The 14,804-nt window shown below is 38.3% G+C and overlaps 1 protein-coding gene across 3 annotated transcripts in view; it reads right to left on the reverse strand.

The window, feature by feature from the left end:
* The window catches only part of ARHGEF6 (Rac/Cdc42 guanine nucleotide exchange factor (GEF) 6), a 122,003-nt gene that overhangs the window by 44,922 nt on the left and 62,277 nt on the right, over window positions 1-14,804 (reverse strand). For all 3 annotated transcript variants that reach the window (XM_014538935.1, XM_005865334.2, XM_005865335.2), the window contains exons 7-9: window positions 8,152-8,246; window positions 3,217-3,312; window positions 1,590-1,712 (exon numbers count right to left, since the gene is read on the reverse strand). In XM_014538935.1, the coding sequence (XP_014394421.1) occupies window positions 1,590-1,712; window positions 3,217-3,312; window positions 8,152-8,246 (314 nt within the window). The remainder of the gene's footprint in view (window positions 1-1,589; window positions 1,713-3,216; window positions 3,313-8,151; window positions 8,247-14,804) is intronic.

Here is a 14,804-nt window from a genome sequence, read left to right on the forward strand (position 1 = left end):
CCTTCTTTTGGAAGTTCTGGGTCTCTCTGACCTAGCTGCAGTTTGTTAGGTAATTTTCAGATTGCAAAGGGCCAGGCCATTCATATGCAAAAGCCTCTGCAAACAGCTTGGGTGGGGCGGGGTCTCAGGGCATCAACAGGGCGGAACAAGCAACTATGGCTGCTCCTCAGCCCTACCCTAAGAGGCCCTGCATCTCAGTGTCAGGTAATCGCTGCAAGCACCTCTGAGAGAAAGCTGCCCTCGAGGTCCGACCGATGCCAGACAGTCCAGTTTCTCCCCGTGTGAGCCTGGGTCCCCAGAGACTCGCCCAGAACTGGAGTTCAGAGCCGTAGGGAGCTTGAGACTCCCTCCCGGTTGAAAAAGACAACCGTGTCCTCAGTTGCCAGCCCTTTCCACGTGCGCCTCCGTACCTCTGCACTTTACTCCCGCATCTCCTCTGAGTCTCAGTGTGCTTTTCTCTTTCCTTCTAGTTGTAGAATTTCCACTCAGCCAGCCTTCCTGTGGTCCTGGTTGATGTCCATTTTGTCTTTTAGTTGTATTTTTGAAGTTGTTGTGCGAGGCAGCAATTTCCGGTGTTTACCTATGCCGCCATCTTGGTTTCTCCGAGAAGAATATTCTTTTCATTATTGAGCAGTCTCCAGAATTCGTGTCCATTATGAATCTAGTCTCCAGGTTAAGTTCTAAGAGCCTGTGTGTGTTGTTCTTGCTACTGTCCCACCCAGATTTCTAGCACATGATTTAAAAGTTAAAGCTGCATCTTTAAGCCTATCATACAGTGTTCTGGCCCAGATAAATGTCTCAGAAAATGTGTCAGGGATAGGTAATCAGAGGGAAAAGGAAGTTAGAAGATTTATCCTAGTCCCTTGCAAGAACTCTTAAAGGAGACACTACTATTCTGTTGTTCTCCATGGAATCAGAAACAATTTATATTCAGTGTATAATTATTATAAGCCCTTTGCTTAAAGTACCTGCCACAAAGTTCACAGTGTTAGTTTCCTTCCACTTTTCCATGTTAATAGCTGCCTTTTAGCCATAACACTGTCTGAGACTTCCCCTACCAGAAAATAGAAAACTAAAAGATATTAACCTAAGTGATTTAGCTACTTGCCAGCATCCCAGATAAAACATTCACTGGGGCAGGGAAAGGCTAACCCATTGGATCTAAATAGAATTTTACTTCAGGAACACCTTCTCCAATCTTCCCCTCACCCCACACTAAGTTTCATACCATGTTGAAAATTCTCACTGCATCCTTTTAATTACCCTTTAGTATACAACATGTTTACAATATTTAATTTCATGCCTACATTTCCGTCAAGATTCTATGCTCCATGAAGAGAGGGACCTTCTCTTCCTTGTTCACTGCTGTATCTCCACCAGCTAGTACAGGATCTTGCACATATTAGGTGCTCAGTAGATTATTTGTTGAATTGATAAACACTCAATACATGTAACAATGAATCAATTCCTGACATGATGAATGGGAATAATTAAGAGTTCTACTGGAGAACTTAGATTTCCAAATGAGATGGTTCTAGGAAAGGGTCTCACTGTAAAACAGTTTATTTGGGAAAATGTTAATGATTTACCTGTGTTGGGTGAGTACATTTACAGCTGAAGGATGATTCGCACAGTAAGCCAAATACATGGATTTAAAATGAGGCATGAGGTTCAGTAGACAACCTCCTACTTTGTGTTGGTTTTCTGGAAATCTGTAGGTAAAACAGGTGGAACACAATGTAAAACAGAAAACAGGGGAGAAAGGAAGATGATTCAAATTAATACTGGGAACATGCAAACATTTCAAATTCTGCCAAAGTTAAAGGAGAAACTATATTACAACCATTTTATCTATGAAACACAAATTCTTGACTACTGCTATAACTCTAATCACAAAACATAGGCCAATACATAGGGTCAGATACTTATTTAGAAACAGTAGGTAGGGTTTTCTTCTAAAATGCTTGTTCAAATTATAATATTCAAATTTTACTGGCCATACTAAAAATACTCTTGGCTAATTTAGATGAAGTTCAAGTATAGACAAAACTAATAAAATCCAAAAAGAAGTATTACATAGTCTTGGTGGCCTGGTGCTTGCTAGGCAGGGTGGCCTCAGGATTTTTAAAATTACAAACCACCTGGTTTCATTTATGGAAAAATCAGACAAATACCAGGAAGAAAAAAAGTACTCAGGATTCCACCATTCAGAGATACCTATTATAACAATTTTGTCATATTCATTGGACTTTCTCCTACATGTTTCTCTATAAAATGGAAAATAAAGATCACAAATCTAGTTTGTAATCTGCTCTTCTCACTTAGTGAACATCTTTCTATATGAATAATCTGGATCCTTATCAGCATTTGGAATGGCTCCTCAGATCTCTTTAGTGTGGGCTTTTACCATCGCCTTCCCTAGACAACCATCTGTGTCCCATAAAGAAATAGGTGGGGGGTGGGGGTGGCCGGGGAGAGGTCAATGGATGAAAAAGGAGATATATGTAATACTATATGTAATACTTTAAACAATAAAGAATTTTTTAAAAAATAAGAAATCAATTATTATTAAATAAATAAAATTTTTAAAAAAGAAACAGGTAATAGCCCCAATTTCCCTATAGATGATGAAAGTCACCAACTTCTCCAAAATACACTGCTTGGAAAATTAATCCTTCTACAGAAATATATTGCCCAACGATCATTATAGTTCATTTTGTAGTATGAAGTTGAATACCTCAACAATCTAGCTAGCCATCAAATATGTGTTTTGGTTCACAGAAAGATACTTTTCCTTTCCCCACTTTTCATCTCTTTCAACTATTAGTATAATAGACATGATACCAGGAGTAATTAAAAGAGAAAAACAAGCTTGTGAAACTTAATGAATAATCTGAATAACTTTTCCAAGTAATTTACAATGTACAAAAGAAAATACCTAATCGATGTCAAAGGCTTCATCCATGCTTAATTGAGACCTTATTTCTCTCTTATACTGACCAGAAGCAGTAAACTTATATGATTTTAAAATAAAGACAAAAATACAAGTGATTTGACACTGTACCACCACCTGGTGCATCCTCTCTGCTCTGGGACAATACTCAAGTTGTATTAAAAGCATAGATATAAAGTACCCCTGTCTAAGACAAAAATTAAAAGGAAAATAAAACAAAAACAATGTTGCTAGCTATCCTTATGGCAATATGTGACACTTACTTTGAACATTCTTCTAAGGCTTGGCAGAGTGTCTGCTGAAATGTGCATACTTCCTCAAAGTTCCCCAATAAAGATGTAAACTCCACAGTACTCAGACTGAAAAAAAATACATATATATATGGTGTCAGTGAATAGAACTTGACTCTAGTTATTTCTCTCTAGTCCAGTGAGCTGATAGTTTGCTAGGAAGTAGCATATGAGTCAAGGGAAGCAATCCATATATTTTAACTTTTTTTATTTATGCCAACTCCAGTTTTAAGCAACTTTCTAAAGCTTCTTTCCTTGATTTCTCTTTTCTATAATAAGAATAATGATCCTAAAGAAAACAAGTGTTTATAAGGTATTTTATGTATTTATCAGGTATTTTACAAAATGAGTAAATTAATAACAAGTATTTAATATCTAAGTATCTACAGAGAACAGATTGGTGTTTGTCACATATGGGGGTTAGGGGTTGACAAAATGGGTGAAGGAAGTCAAAAAGTATAAACTTCCAGTTATAAAATAAATGTGATGGAGATGCAATGCACAGCATGGTGACTATAGTTAATAATACTGCACTGCATATTTGAAAGCTGTTAAGAGGGTGGATCTTAGTAGTTCTCATCACAAGAAAAAAAATTTCTGTAACTATATAGGGTGATGGCTGTTAACTAGACTTATTGTGGCAATCATTTCACAATCAAATCATTATGTTGTACACCTGAAACTAATACAATGATATATGTCAATTATACCTCAATAAAAACATCTTAGCATCTAAACATGTAAAATACATCATAGGTGGAGATAAATGTAAAAAAAAATTGAGTACTCTCTTCTAGAGGAGCTGGGAAAGTAATTGAAAGGTATTATATATGCTAATATAATGCACAGGGGGAAAAAGCAAAATCCAGTTTCTCCTATATTAAAATGCACATAAATCAACTTAAAAAATTCTATATGAGAGGAAGTAAGAGGAAAGAAAATAGCACTGATTTCTTTGTTTTTGGAGTGGAATGGAGTCAAACAAAAGCAAACTGAACAATTTTGGCCAGGGCCTCTATATTAAAATTTTTCTCATTCATTCTTCCCCTATCAAAACAGAAACAGACACATAGATACACAGAACAGACTGATAGCTGCCAGAGGGGAGAGGGGTTGGGGGACTGGGTGAAAAAGATGAAGGGATTGAGAAGTACAGATTGATAGTTATAAAATAGTCACAGGGATATCAATCACAGTATAGAAAATATAGTCAATAATCTATACTAATACAATGGTAATATGCTAATTACACCAGACATCTTCCGGGCAACCTTCCAGATGTCCTTCTGGACAAAGCCACGGTGGTGGCCAAGGTAGAGGCAGTTAGGAGCGATCAGGCCGGCAGGGGAGAGCAATTAGGGGGATCAGGCCGGCAGGGGAGAGCAGTTAGTTAGGGGGATCAGGCTTGCAGTTAGGGCAATCAATCCGGCAGGGGAGAGCAGTTAGGGGGATCGGGCTGGCAGGGGAGAGCACTTAGGGTGATCAGGCCAGCAGGGGAGAACAGTTAGGGGCAATCAGGCAGGCAGGCAGAGTGGTTAGGGGTGATCAGGCAGGCAGGCAAGTGAGTGGTTAGGAGCCAGCGGTCCTGCATTTCAAGAGGGATATCCAATTGCCAGTTTAAGCCTGATCCTGCAGGCATCCCCCAAGGGGTCCCAGATTGCAGAGGACTCAGGCTGGGCTGAGGGACACCCCCCCCCCGCATGAATTTCTGCACCGGGCCTCTAGTATTGTAATAACTATGTATGGTGCCAAGTGGGTACTGGAAATATCTAGCCACCATGATGTACATTTGAAACTAATACAAAATAATATTGAATGTAAACTGTAATTGAAAAAAAATACTAGTAGGTGATAACAACAAGAGCTAACAACACATATAGCACTTAACACTTATGCAAGCATTTTACAAGTAATAACTCATTTGAACCTTACAATAACTTTATGATGTAGGTACTATTGTTTCTATCTTACTTGTAAGGAAACCCAGGCACAGGAAGGTTATGCAAATCACCCCAAGTCACAAAGCCAGTAAATAGCGAAGTCAAAATTTGAATCAAAACATGCATGCATATAAGCATAAGCGATGGACGCAGACAACAGGGGGTGAGGGTGAGGGCAGGACTGGGGGGATGAGGGGACAATGGGGAGATAAGGACACATTTGTAATACCTTAATCAATAAAAAAAAACATAATTTAAAAAATAAATTAAAAAAAAACATTCTAGCTCCAGAGCCCATACTCTTAACCACTTTTTGGGAGAAAACTTTGCTGAAGATTTACTTAAAAGGCCAGTATCTGCCACATGTCCTTTCTCCTTAGTATAGTAATACTAAGGGAATATTTCCAAGAGAGTAATTTTTAAAAAAATATATTTTATTGCCGAAACCGGTTTGGCTCGGTGGATAGAGCGTCGGCCTGCGGACTCTTGCATCCGCAGGCCGACGCTCTATCCACTGAGCCAAACTGGTTAAGGCCAAGAGAGTAATTTTTGCTGACAAAGAAAAGGAAGACCCCCAACAAATGTTACCAATAACCCCTAGAGTATAAAAAGCTCCCAGTTCCTCTACTCTAATGTCTTCCTGAACCAAGCTGGAAAACCCCTTTTATGGGTGTTGAAAGTGAAACCTTCAGCCAGCTTCCCTGGTTGTTACTCTCTCACAGCCCCAAAGAACTTGACTGGGCTTATTTGGCCCCTTCAGGATCAGACAATAAATAATCTGGTTTGGCTCAAATCATTCTGGGGTCTCCAAGACAGAATCAATGGAAACTTACTATAACTGCATTTTGAATTTATTTGGGAACAGTTCAGTTCTGACTCAGGTCTCTCACCTCCTCTAACCTGGCTCTTTTCCTTTCCTTTCCTCGTACTGTTTCTTGATTACTAATCAGTCACTCCTTCATTTGAAATCTTACGATCTCCTCTCCCAGGGTTACCACTTCAGTGTCCTGCCGGAAGCCGGTCCATCCTTGCTGTTTCAAGGGACCTGGCATATATGGCATACTGTTCTTAATACGTTTGCTCACCTTCTTGGCGCTATGTGTTTTAACCAAGGTCACCTCTCCGAGAAAGGTTGTTACCCCAGGTAGGGATTTTTCCCTGAAGTTAGGGAGGGGATAAAACCCCTTAACTAAGTGCCAGGCGGGTAGTTAATCACTTTAACTATAAACAATCACACTTAAGCTACATAATCTTTACTCCCTGGAATGGAGATAAGAAACACCCTAACCTTTGGAATAGAGATTGATAGGATTAGAATCAACTGGTATAAATACAGATGTAACAAGACAACAACATACAGAACCTAGAAACAGAACCTAGTGAGAGAACCTAGCAAGAGAACCTGGCTGAAGAACCTAGGGACAGAACCTAGACACAGAACCTAGAGACAGAACCTATCGAGAGAACATGGCAAAAGATCCTGGACAGAACCTGTCTACAGAACTTGGCTGGAGAACCTAGACAGAACATGGCGGGAGAACCTGGATAGAACCTGGCGATTGAAACTGGCTGGAGATCCTAACCAGAACTTTGGCTGGAGATCCTGGCTAGAGGTCCTGACTAGGCTGCTGATCAACTGAAGGCTGTCTCCGTGTCATTCCTTCTTCGCCGACTCCGTCCACACCTTTGGGGACCCCTGGACCTGCTGGGGTTGGACCCCAGCAGTGTCCCTCTTCTCCTCTGCCTGTCACCTCAAAAGGCACATTTCACTCGGTGGCAGGAGACAAAATGATCCAATCTGGCCACTGACTGGTTGTGTGATGGGTACAGCAGAAAGCCTTTATGGACTTCAGTTTTCTTATTTATTTAGTGGGGACAGTCATTTCTTCCAGGGCACTAGACCCAGTGATTCATTGAGGTTCCATTCAGCTCTAAGAACCATGATTCATAGAACACTTCATGTTTTACATAATAATGACAAAAGACATTTTGTTGATTATGTTTAAACTCTTACAAAACACAGGAATACAAAGTCTTTTCATACTGAAGTAAGATTCCCATAGTGCCATGAAAATAACCAAGTGCAAAATTTAGCAAGACATTATGCCTAAGCAAACATGATTTGGAAAAAAAAGAGAAAAGTGAAATATATTAAACTTATTCAAGCCTGAAGTCAATAGTTTAGGCAACTGTCTAACAAAAGAAACTCTTACTAAAGTAAAAGAGGAGGCTTTTGTTTTCCATTATATGGACCAACTGCTAAATTTTCTATTTGATTTATAGATCATAATCTGTAGTAAAGATTAATAAATTAACATAAAAATACAAACAAATGCAGTGAGGCACTATTTGTTAAATATGTTATTCCTACAAGCACACAAAAAATGAATGGCCAATATTTTTCATTTGTGAAAATTAAGTTTTCAATTCAGGCCTCAGACAATCATCTCAAGTTTCTAAGACCAGAATAAGTTTAGAACATTTTATTTAAAAAAAAACATTTTTGCATCTCTTTATTGTTCACTTTTGCCTGGGTAAAATACTGCTTTGAATTGTTCTTATGAACATTCATAAAATGCCACACTTTTTCCACTCTCGGCGCATGGGAAAGAATTTCCGCCCTGGCAAGCAAACGTCAGAGTGAGCAAAAGAATTTTCAGTTTATGTGCTTTCTGGATAAAAACACCAACAAGCTCTTTTTCTGTGAGGTAAAACTAGATGTATCACTTAAAACATATAGCATAAAAATTGTGAGACAGAAATGCAGATCTACTCATCCCTTCCACAGACAGAAGAGAAAGAAAACCACGCTCTTTTCTGTTGCCTTGATCATGTTCTTAGCAACCTGTGATCTGTGGAAATTCTTCTAAAGGGCAATATCAATTATTCAGTGACATGAGAGCAATGACTCCATATTGCTGATGTTATCTTGCTTTATTTAGTGAGGGGTTTCAAATATAAATCTTACTTGTTATTGGACTGCAGGGGTCTTAAGTAAGTAACAAGAAGAGACTGAAGTTCTTTAGCATAATCTTTTTCAGTGTCTAGTATGTTCTGTAACACCTGTGGAGAAACAAAGATCAAGGCATTATAATTGTCAGGACAGTCAGTCCAAGATAAAATTATAACTTTAGATCTTTTAATCAAATTACTAGATCAACATCCCATTTACTCAGGCTAGCAGTGTAAGTAAGAAGCACAAAGTCTGAATGCACTTTGTTTCATTCTAGCAAACTACTTTTATAATTGCATCACAAGAAAAGTCTCAGTTAGCTAACAAAGGATCATTATTCCCATTTTATGTATGGAAAAATTGAGACCAGCTACCTTAATCCATAGAGCAGGTCGTTGAATAATGTTATTTTGTTCAACATCGTTCTATTATAATGTTAATGAGATGCTGTAGGAATCTAACTCTCATTTATATCAATTAGTCCAGTGGTCGCCAACCAGTGCTCCATGGACCACTGGTGGTCCGTGAGGCCCGAAAGGTTGGCAACTGCTGATAGTCTATGGCAGTGGTCGGCAAACTGCGGCTCGCGAGCCACCTGCGACTCTTTGGCCCCTTGAGTGTGGCTCTTCCTAAGCCTTAGGAGTACCCTAATTAAGTTAATAACAATGTACCTACCTATATAGTTTAAGTTTAAAAAATTTGGCTCTCAAAAGAAATTTCAGTCGTTGTACTGTTGATATTTGGCTCTGTTGACTAAAGAGTTTGCCAACCACTGGTCTATGGTAAAATTCGTTTTGTTATACATCATTTCACTTAAAGTCATAGAACCTCTCGACGGTGTTGTGAGGACTTACTGTAGAGATTCAATCAATATCAAGATAATATAACAATAACTAATGTCAAACATCACAAACGATTTTTTAAGTTATGTTTTTGATAAGACCCTTAGGGAACAAAATCTGAGGACACTGAATTTTCAAACAGGGTTAAAACTGGTCTTTTAATAAAGATAAAGGGTGCTAGTATAAACAATTCAAAGAGAAAAGGAAGCTGAAATGTGAGAAATTTAACAAGGGAAATAATACTTACCAGTATTATTAATGACAAACCAATTAAATCCTATAGGCAAAACAACCAATGTATAGGCCCATAATTTCTCTTCCCCTATCAGTTGTAGGGTCACATCCCATTTCCTAGCCTCTCTGGAGGCACCTACAGCTTTCACTTTGAGCTCCTAGGTATAACCAAGCTTACATTTTTACATATTTTCTCTCACATAGCCCTAATTCTTTCAACAAAAAATTCATTGAATATCCAGTCAATGCCAAATGCCATGTTGTCCGCAGGGAGTTTCCACTCTATTTGTAGAGGGAGATATTAAACAAGACAACGAGGGATCATAAGACAATGTAAAGCATTCTTAGCTAGGAGAGGCCCCTGAGCCTACCAATATGCCAGACATATACTCACAAGACAATGCACGATGACCTGCTTTTGAAAGATGGAATGAACAATGCAAGTGGAGCCCAGGTAACAGTGGGCTTTTTGAGAATCAACTGGTCTAGAGCGTGGTCATCCACACTTTGCTATTGACTGACAAGTTGCTTCAAATTTAAGGCTTTGCTCACCTCATCTCAAATCATGACATTTCACCTACCTTCGGTGACCACTGTGAAGAGATAGTAAGACACCTGTACAGGTAGGTGCTGGGTGAGTGGGAAACAGTCCAAGCAATTTAAGGGGTTAAAAAGGTTTCTGAATGGCAGCAATGTTGACATTTCAGACCAGATAATTATTCGCTGTGAGGGGTTGCCCTGTGCACTATAGGATGTTGAGCAGCATCCTATATCCACTAGATGCCAGTTGCATGCCATCCTCTACCCCAGTTATGACAACCAAAAATGTCTCTAGACATTGTCAAATGTCACCGGAAGAGTAATATGACCCCCTAGTTGAGAAATACTGGTTTAGAAGAACAAGGGACACAAGGGTGGCTTCAAAAACTGGGGATTATAAACATAGAAAGACAAATACCACATGATTTCACTTATATGTGGAAACTAATGAACAAAATAAAGTGACAAACAAAATAGAACCAGGGGTATAGATACATGGAACAAACTGACAAGTGTCAGAGGGAAGAGGGGAGGGGGACTGGTTGAAAGAAGGTGAAGGGATTAACCAAAGAACATATATGTATGCCACATACACACAAACAACAGTGTGGTGATGGCCAAAGGGAAGGGGGCTGGGGCTGGTGAAGACTGGCAAAGGGGTAGAAAGTGGAGATATGGGTATCTGTAATAAGGTCAACAATAAAAAAGCAAAAAAAAAAAAATAACTGGGGCTTAAATGGTAGCCCTTCCTCCCCAGCCACTAATGTCTACTCTCAGTTCCTCTATTCTTCAGAAACTATTCTTTAAAGTTATAAATGTAAATCCAGGGGCCTGGTGGGACTAAAGTTCTCTGAAATTAATCCAATAATGAAATAGAAATGTCACCCCTATACAAAGTCTAAGCACAATAAAGGGCGAAAACCAGGTGGAGGGGGGCAATCGGGGGGACATCTGTAGTACTCTCAACAATAAAGACTTAAAAATTAAGTTAAATTAAAAAGCCAAAAAAAAGAGATGAATTTGGACTTCTGATTTCCAGTCTTGCATTTAAGAAGCTTGTAAGTCATTACTCTATCCTAATAACAAGTAAATAGCTGAACAAACTGAAAGAAAACTTATCTTCTCTTATATCTGTCAGTGAATTGTGGTCATGGGGAAAACACTACTCCCTAAATTGGAGAAACAGACAGAAAGATACAGAGAATCACAACTTGCTGGAGAGGAAACACAGGAGCAGAAATCTCCATGGGAATTGGAACCTGGGTAGGAAAACCTGAACTGAAATGAATAGCTGGGGGCTCAATGCAAAACAGTATGAAAGTTAAAAACTCCAGGGGCCCAGTCACAGGGGAGTATACCCACACTTTTGTGACTTTTACTTCCAGTAGCTCTAAAGGGTTCTCACAATGAAGATAGGAGGATAATCCCACTCATGCTTCAGAAAATTCTGTTCTTCGTAACAAGGTTTCCTCTCAAGAGAGCAATAATTTTATCATAGCCTAACCTATTGGGGTTTTATCAGAGCCTAACATATCTAGGAGAAGGGAAATACCTAATTCTGATCTTGAAGTCCCACCTAAGGGAGGAAAAAGAAAAAAACTGAGAAGCGCTGGTGAAGCTTACAATCTAGGGACATAAGCTTACCAAAAGATGGAGAACTAATCATAGGACATTAAAACACTTCCTCACACCTCACCATCACATTACTAAAGGCCTATTTACTACAATTCCTTTTACCTAGTACATCATGTCTGGTTTCCAACAAAAAAAATTACAAAGCATACTAAAAGGTAAAAAAAAAAAAAACAGCTTGAAAAAACAGAGCAAACATTAGAATGAGAGTCAAATATGGCAGGAATGTTGGCATTATCAGACTAGGATTTTAATGTAACTATGATTAATATGCTAAGACCAGTAATAGTAAAAGCAGATAACATATAAGAACAGATTGATATTGTAAGCAGAGGGAAATACTAAGAAAGAATAAAAATGAAATGCTGAAAATAAAAAACACTATAAAAGAAATGAAGAATGCCTTGGATGGGCTCATTAGTAGGCTGAGCCACTGAAGAATCTCTGAGCTTGAAGATATGTCAATAGAAACTTCCAAAACGTAAAAGCAAATAGAAAAAAAAGACTAAAAAATTGGAACAGAATACTTCAAAACTGGGGGACAATACCTAACAATGTGTGATGAGAATAACAAAAGAAAGAGAAAAGGGAACAGAAGAAACATTTGAAACAATGACAGAATTTCCCTAAATTAATGTTAGACACAGAACCACAGATCCAGAAAGCAGAATAAATGCTCCCCCTTCCCCTCCCCCCCCAAAAAACCCACCTAGTCATATTATTTTCAAACTCTAGAAAAATCAAAGATAAAGAAAAAATCTTAAAAGAAGCCAGAGGAAAAAGACAGCTTACCTATAGAGGATCTAAGATAACAATTATATTCCACTTCTCCTTATAAACCATGCAAGTAAGAGGAGAATGGAGTGAAATATTTAAAGTGTTGAGGGGAAAAAAAACACCAACCTGGAATTCTGTATCCTCTGAAACTTTTTTTCAAAAGTCAAGAAGCAATAAAGACTTTATCAGGTATACAAATATTGAGGGAATTTTTTTTTTTCAGTAGACCTGCCTTGCAAGAAATATTTTTAAAAACTTCTTCAGATCCCTAGCCAGTTTGGCTCAGTGAATAGAGCGCCAGTCTGCAGACTAAAGGGTCCCAGGTTCAATTCTGGTCAAGGGTATATGCCCCGGTTGCAGGCTCAATCCCCAGTGGGGGCCGTGCAGGAGGCAGCTGATCAATGATTCTCTCTCATCATTGATGTTTCTATCTCTCCCTTCCTCTCTGAAATCAATAAAAATATATTTTAAAAAAAACTTCAGAGAGAAGGAAAATGCTAAAGGTCAAAAACTCAAAAAGCATGGGGGAAGGAGTAAGTGAAGGGAAAGTAAAAAGTTATTTTTCTTATTCTTAGTCAACCTAACAGATAAGTTTGTTCAGAATAACAGTAGAAATAAAAATAATAGATCATATATGCTTATATATAATGCTGATGTACACTTATGTATAAGTGAAATGAATGAAAAAAATGATAGAGGGGTGGGGGGAAGGAATTAGGAACATGTTGTTATTATGAGGTACTTGCACTACCTGTGAAGCCATACAGTATTATTTAAAAGTGGACTTGGACTAATTCTAAATGTATATTGCAAATTGTAGGGCAATCACTAAAAAAAGTAAACTAATTTCTAGAAAGGCACAAACTACCAAAACTGACTCACAAAAAAATAGAAAATCTGAATAGATCTACAACAAGTAAAGAGGTTGAATTACTATTCAAAACAACTTGTCATAAGTTAAAGCCTAGGATGAGATGGCTGATTCTACCAAAAGTTTAAAAAATGCATACCAATCCTTCACAAACGCTTAAAATTTTGGAAAAGAAGTGCAGAGTGTACACTTTCCAATTTCAAAACTCACTGCAAAACTATAGTAACAAGAAAGTTTACTATTGGCATAGATCAATGGAATAGAATTGAGTGTCCAGAAATGAACTTATGGTCAATTGATTTTTGACAAGCATAACATGACAAGACATTTCAAAAGAAAAAAAATAGCCTTTTCAACAAATGGTGTTGGGACCACTGGATATCTACTTGCAAAAGAAAGAATTTGTATTCCTACTTCACACCACATACAAAAATTAACTCAAAATTGATTCAAATCTTAAAATTACAAAACTTTAAATGAAAACAAAGAAGGAAATCTTCATGACCTTGGATTCATCCATGAAATCTTGGATGACATCAAAAGCACAAGCAGAAAGAGAAAAAAATAGAGAAATTAGAATTTATGATAATTTAAAAATCTGTGTGACAAAAGGACATTATCAAAAAAGTAAAAAAGCCCTAACCGGTTTGGCTCAGTGGATAGAGCATCGGCCTGCGGACTGAAGGGTCCCAGGTTCGATTCTGGTCAAGGGCATGTACCTTGGTTGCAGGCACATCCCCAGTAGGAGGTGTGCAAGAGGCAGCTGATCAATGTTTCTCTCTCATGGATGTTTCTAACTTTCTCTCCCTTCCTCTCTGTAAAAAATCAATAAAATATGTTTTTTTAAAAAGTGAAAAAACAACCCACAGAATGGGAGGAATATTTACAAATTATACATCTGATGAGGAATATATAAAAAACTCTTACAACTCAATAATAAAAATAATCAATTAAAAGTTGGGAAAATATTTGAATAGACATTTCTCCAAAGAAGATATACATGTGGCCAATGAGCACACAAAAATATGCTCAACATCATTAACCACTAGGGAAATGCTAATCAAAACCACAATGAGATACTACTTCACACTCATTAGAGTGGTTATAATAAAAAGAAAAAGAAAATATACAATAAGTGTTGTTGCAAAGGTGGAGAAACTGGAACCCTCATACATTGCCAATTGGAATGTTAAAAGGTGTAGATGCTGTGGAAAACAGTGTACCAGTTCCTCAAAAAGTTAGACATAAAGGTACCAAATGACCCAGCAATTCCACTCCTAGGGAAATTAAAACATATGTCCACACAAAAATTTGCACATGAATTTTCACAGCAGCATTATTTATAATAACCAAGAAGTGGAAATAATTCAAAGATCCATCAACTGATGAATGGATATACAAAACCTGGTATATCCATATGATGGAAGATTATCTAACCTAATAAAAGAGAAACATGCAAATTGACCGCACCTCTGCTACACCCAAGCCACGCCCACCAGCCGGTCAGAGCGACTATATGCAAATTAACCCAACCAAGATGGCGGCCAGCAGCCACGGAGCTGGAGCAAGCAGGAGGCTTGGTTGCCCTGGTGATGGAGAAAGCCAAGCTTCCTGCCTGCCCTGGCCGGCTGTGGCCTCCACTCAAGGCAACAAAGTTTAAATTATAGAAGATAAATAAATCCCAGATACCTGCTTCCAGCCAGCCTCCACTGGGAGCTTGTGTGGCTGGGGGACATAGCCAGCCTGCAAACAGCCATCAGCCCCTCACCCAG

The sequence above is a fragment of the Myotis brandtii genome, unplaced genomic scaffold (assembly GCF_000412655.1).
Source record: "Myotis brandtii unplaced genomic scaffold, ASM41265v1 scaffold206, whole genome shotgun sequence".
In the NCBI taxonomy this organism is placed as follows: domain Eukaryota; kingdom Metazoa; phylum Chordata; class Mammalia; order Chiroptera; family Vespertilionidae; genus Myotis; species Myotis brandtii.